The 6,000-nt window shown below is 40.8% G+C and overlaps 1 protein-coding gene across 1 annotated transcript in view; it reads right to left on the bottom strand.

Moving 5' to 3' along the window:
• Nucleotides 1-2,381, bottom strand: part of LOC133642986 (uncharacterized) — a 53,803-nt gene extending 51,422 nt beyond the window's left edge. Inside the window, exon 1 of the mRNA XM_062037408.1 lies at nucleotides 2,340-2,381. Within this exon, the coding sequence (XP_061893392.1) occupies nucleotides 2,340-2,381 (42 nt within the window). The remainder of the gene's footprint in view (nucleotides 1-2,339) is intronic.
• Between the last annotated feature and the right edge of the window lie 3,619 nt (nucleotides 2,382-6,000).

Raw genomic sequence — 6,000 nt, forward strand, 5'->3', positions numbered from 1 at the left:
AGTTCGTACATCCACACGCACATTCATTATACAAACATACTGTATACACATACTGTACATATACATTTACTGTAAAAACATACATATACACATACTGTACATATACACTCACTGTACAAACACACACATACACATACTACACATACATTCACTGTACAAACACACACACATATACTGTACATATACATTCACTGTACAAACACACATATACACATACTGTACATATACATTCACTGTTCAAACACACATATACACATACTGTACATATACATTCGCTGTACACACATATACACATACTGTACATATACATTCACTGTACAAGCACACATACACATACTGTACATATACAAGTACATATGCACACATACACTCATGCACATAATCACGTTTCATCAAACATATATTAACGTTGTTGCCCTAGGGTAAACTGAGTATAACACATGGCACCAGTGTGCCATGTGTTTGTCTTTGACAAAGCAACTTGTGGTTGCTTTGTCAGTACAAAGCTTAACCTATTTTACTATAACAATCTACAAGGTTAATGTAGGTTGCTTCTCTTTCTTCCCCTCCATTTTTCTGCATTCTTTCGTATCTCAAGTTATCATTACGTATATGTATTGTTGCATTTGAACAATTGTATTGTTGATAATAAAGGTAAAGTACTGGTATTGTTTATTATCAATAGCACTATTTCTATTGGTATTCATATTGCTCCATTTTTAGTGTAATAATGCTCATTGTCATTTCTGTATTTTTTTTAAAATTTTCGCTAACTGCTTATTTGCTATTACTTTTACCATCATATTTGTACATGTCGTATTTGCTGATGTTGCTCTGTTGTTGTTGTTGTGTTTGCTGTTGTTGTTTTTGTCTCTCTGTCTAATACCCCTCTTGTCCCCACAATTCCCCCCTCTGTCTTCCTTTTTCTCTCTTTCTATCCCCTCCTGCTCCGGCCCGGCTGCACCAAATGATAATATAAATACATTTAATAAAGTCAAAATACAAGTAAGGCAACAAGAGAAGTATCCTACACTTCTCTTTTGTAAAGTAAATCTGAACAGCCGATATGGGCATCTACATCTGCTATATGATTTGCCCGAGAAGCTGGACAGGACATTAAAAAAAAAAAAAAAAAAAAAAATATATATATATATATATATATATATATATATATATATATATGCAAATTACTCGATTATGTCATGGTGACCACGCCCATAGCCACGCCCCCACCGCCACATGTACCTTGGCAGTTTATGGGAAACACTGCGCTGAGAACGCGCATTGCTTCGCGCAGAGGCAGACTGGGCGCGTGCACGAGGAGGCTAAATGAAATAAAGACTTTGCTGACTGGTGATAGAAATGCTGATAAAGTCAATGGTGAGTTTGAAGTATTTAAAGGAGCTGTGGATGAATTTAAAAATGCTCACAATCTGTGCAATAACTCTTATCAGAGGAGGAAAAGGAAAAGTATTATTATGACTGGTATGAACCCAGAATAAATAATTTGAATTATTTCATGAAAGACGTTGAAACATGGAAAAGAGAAATTGCACAATCAAAAGTTGGACCACTGGACAGCATATCAAATGTATCTCACAAATCAAAGTCTGCCACTGGATCAAAAGCCTCTAGATCTTCCTCAGTATCCTCAGAATTAAAAAAGGCCAAAGCGGAACAGGCTGCTGCAATGGCTTGAGCTGCTGCACTGAAGGAAAAACACACCTTGCAACTGGAGGAAACAAAGCTTAAAGCAAAGATGGAGCAAATGGAGTTGGAAGCAGACCTCGCAGTATCAACTGCTGAAATAGAAATCCTTCAAAGTGATTTAATTCATGGGAGTAATGAGGTGGCTCAGGAACCCATGACTGAGTATTATGATTCTCACCATGAAACAGAAACTATGGAGAGCAATGTGGATTTTATAGTTAGGTGCAATACCCAAAACCTCACTTCACCAAACCATGTCAAGTCTCCACAGACCTCTACCTAAAAGGAACACCAACACATCAGAAGATCTAAATAAACCTCAAAACAAAAACGCAACTGAAAAACACAAGACCCAGAATGTAAATCAGACTCAAATAATAAATCACTCTGCACAAGTAAATGTGGTTATTAATGCTGCTCATGATAACTTGGATATGGTTATTCAAAGACAAAGTAACATCGCAAAACTCATTGTCTCACAGTGAAAACTATTTCTACTACCAGCAAGAGAGATTTCTGTTTGATGGTAACCCCCTGGCATATCAGTCTTTTATCCATGCATTTGAACACTTGATTGAAGACAAGACTGATAATAATCAAGACAGACTCTACTACCTCGAGCAGTTTACCTCTGGTTTGCCAAGAAACTTGGTTCGCAGCTGTTTGCACATGGAAGCCAGTAGGGGTAATAATGAAGCAAGGCGCCTCTTAAAAGAACACTTTGGAAATGAGATGAAAATTTCGAGAGCATACTTGGAAAAAGCCTTGAATTGGACAGCAATTAAAGCTGAGGATGAGAAAATGCTGCATTCATATGCACTGTATTTGAGAGGATGCTGTAATGTAATGCAAGATTTACAGTTTTTGGAGGAACTTGATATCCCATCGAACCTAAGGCTAATTATATCCAAACTACCTTACAAACTCAGAGAAAAGTAGCGAAGCACTGTTTATGAGACACAACAGAGAACTGACAGGAGAATCAGATTCAACAACTTTGTGGATTTTGTGGAAAAACATGTCAAGATGCTTTTGGATCTGTTGTTTGGAGACATTCAGGACCAAATAACAACGAAAAGGCCTCTCCCAAGAAGCAAAAGTGAATTAAAAACCAATCACAGGCAGAAACAGCAGCTTTGCTACTTCAGTAGCTGTGAATACAGGCCAGCAGGATGCACTGTAAAACAATCATCTGTTCCACAACAACCTGCTCAAACCACACTGTGTGTTATCATCCCTTTATGTGGATATTGTCATGGCAAACATGCTCTGATGACTGCTCACAATTCAAAACAGTCACATGACAAAAAGGTTGAATTTTTAAGAAGGCAAGGATATTGTTTTGGTTGCCTACTAAAAGGTCATCTAAACAAAAATTGTAAAAGAAGATTAATGTGTCAGGTTTGCAAAATGAAACATGCTACTGTACTTCATATTTCAAGTGAAAAAGGCCCAAGGCAGGAAAATCAAGCAAAGCCTACTGCTGAGACAGAAGAAACCCCTATAAGCAGTGCTCTTGTTTCAGCTGGTGATGCAACTGGGGCTGGGAAAGACTGTGCACTTGCAATCGTTCCAGTCAGAGTTAAAGCGGTAAAAGGGAACAGGTATGTTTAGACCTATGCCTTCCTCGATCCAGGAAGCACGGCAACATTTTGCACGGAGAATCTAATGGACCAACTGAATGTGAAAGGACGCAAAACAGAAATTATTTTGCGAACAATGGGACAGGAAAAGCCTGCGAAGACCTATGAGGTCAGAGGACTGGAGGTTGGAGACTTGGAAGGGTTCACATATCTAGACCTGCCGAAAGTGTATACACAGAGCAAAAATACCTGTCTCAAAGAAAAACATCATTACAGAGGCTGACTTGAAGAGGTGGCCATACCTTGGCGGCATCGACTTAAAAGAAATTGAGGCAGACATTGAACTTCTTACTGGGACTGATGTTCCTCAGGCAACGGAGCCGTGGATTATAATAAACAGTCAAAAAAATGGACCATATGCAGTCCAAACCATACTGGGATGGATGGTAACTGGACCACTCAGTTGCAGTGCTACAGAACATGCTGGGCCCATTGCAGTGTCACCTAACATAATCTCAGTAATTGAGATGAAGGACCTCCTCATCAGACAATATAACCAGGATTTCTCTGAGAACATATGAGGAGAAAAATTAGATGTCAGTTGAGGATAAATGTTTTATGGAGATCGCCTCAAGTTCAGTGTTTCTTAAAGATGGTCACTATCATCTGCCACTGCCTTTTCAGGATAAAGACAAAGTCATGCCTGATAACTATCATATGGTAAAAGAACGTACACTGCATCTCATGAAAAGATTTAGGAAGGACAAGATGTATGCTGAGTGTTCGGTTCTTGGCCCTGCACTCTTTAGTATTTACATGCTGCCGCTGGGTGACATCATACGCAAGTACGGTGTTAGCTTTCACTGTTATGCTGATGACACTCAACTCTACATGCCCCTAAAGCTGACCAACACGCCGGACTGTAGTCAGCTGGAGGCGTGTCTTAATGAAATTAAACAATGGATGTCCGCTAACTTTTTGCAACTCAACGCTAAGAAAACGGAAATGCTGATTATCGGTCCTGCTAGACACCAACATCTATTTAATAATACCACCTTAACATTTGACAACCAAACAATTAAACAAGGAGACTCGGTAAAGAATCTGGGTATTATCTTCGACCCAACTCTCTCGTTTGAGTCACACATTAAGAGTGTTACTAAAACGGCCTTCTTTCATCTCCGTAATATCGCTAAAATTCGTTCCATCTTGTCCACTAGCGACGCTGAGATCATTATTCATGCGTTCGTTACGTCTCGTCTCGATTACTGTAACGTATTATTTTCGGGCCTCCCTATGTCTAGCATTAAAAGATTACAGTTGGTACAAAATGCGGCTGCAAGGCTTTTGACAAAAACAAGAAAGTTTGATCATATTACGCCTATACTGGCTCACTTGCACTGGCTTCCTGTGCACTTAAGATGCGACTTTAAGGTTTTACTACTTACGTATAAAATATTACACGGTTTAGCTCCAGCCTATCTCGCCGATTGTATTGTACCATATGTCCCGACAAGAAATCTGCGTTCAAAGAACTCCGGCTTATTAGTGATTCCCAGAGCCAAAAAAAAGTCTGCGGGCTATAGAGCGTTCTCTATTCGGGCTCCAGTACTCTGGAATGCCCTCCCGGTAACAGTTAGAGATGCTACCTCAGTAGAAGCATTTAAGTCCCATCTTAAAACTCATTTGTATAATCTAGCCTTTAAATAGACCCCCCCTTTTTTAGACCAGTTGATCTGCCGTTTCTTTTCTTCTCTCCTCTTCTCCCCTGTCCCTTGCGAGGGGGAGTTGCATAGGTCCGGTGGCCATGGATGAAGTGCTGGCTGTCCAGAGCCGGGACCCCGGGTGGACCACTAGCCTGTGCATCGGTTGGGGACATCTCTGCGCTGCTGACCCGTCTCCGCTCGGGATGGTTTCCTGTTGGCCCCGCTGTGGACTGGACTCCCGCTGATGTGTTGGATCCACTGTGGACTGGACTTTCACAATGTTATGTCAGACCCACTCGACATCCGTTGCTTTCGGTCTCCCCTAGAGGGGGGGGGTTACCCACATATGCGGTCCTCTCCAAGGTTTCTCATAGTCATTCACCGACGTCCCACTGGGGTGAGTTTTTCCTTGCCCGTATGTGGGCTCTGTACCGAGGATGTCGTTGTGGCTTGTACAGCCCTTTGAGACACTTGTGATTTAGGGCTATATAAATAAACATTGATTGATTGATTGATTGATTTTATGACAAAAAAATAAAAAATAAAAAAAATACCATAGAAAAACAGTAACAAATATGTTATGCTTTTTGATGACGTTTATTCAATGGCAGGTTGTGACGTTGATTTGTTAATTGAATTTTGGTAATTTTCCAACACAAATACAACGTTCAAACAACATGCTTTTTGACGACGTTTAATCAATGTTGGGTTCTGACGTTGATTTGACCATTGAATTTTGGTCATTTTCCAACATACTTTGCTTGCTTAGGCGGTCCATCGTAGTCGAAGATGACATAGCTTCCATTTTGTTGCTCTGGTCGGTGGCTATCGTTGCTGACGACGATGCCACTCCATATGACTATGAAGTCCGATCCTGGAACCACACGTCCTGCCACAGTGGGGACATGTCAGGCCTGGATCAGGGGACTGGGATGGTTCTGGAACTGCATGGTGGTGTCTTCGCCTCCGCTGATCCCTCCGGTGTTGGTTCCGACACTCCT

Source organism: Entelurus aequoreus, linkage group LG25, assembly GCF_033978785.1.
Source record: "Entelurus aequoreus isolate RoL-2023_Sb linkage group LG25, RoL_Eaeq_v1.1, whole genome shotgun sequence".
NCBI lineage: Eukaryota > Metazoa > Chordata > Actinopteri > Syngnathiformes > Syngnathidae > Entelurus > Entelurus aequoreus.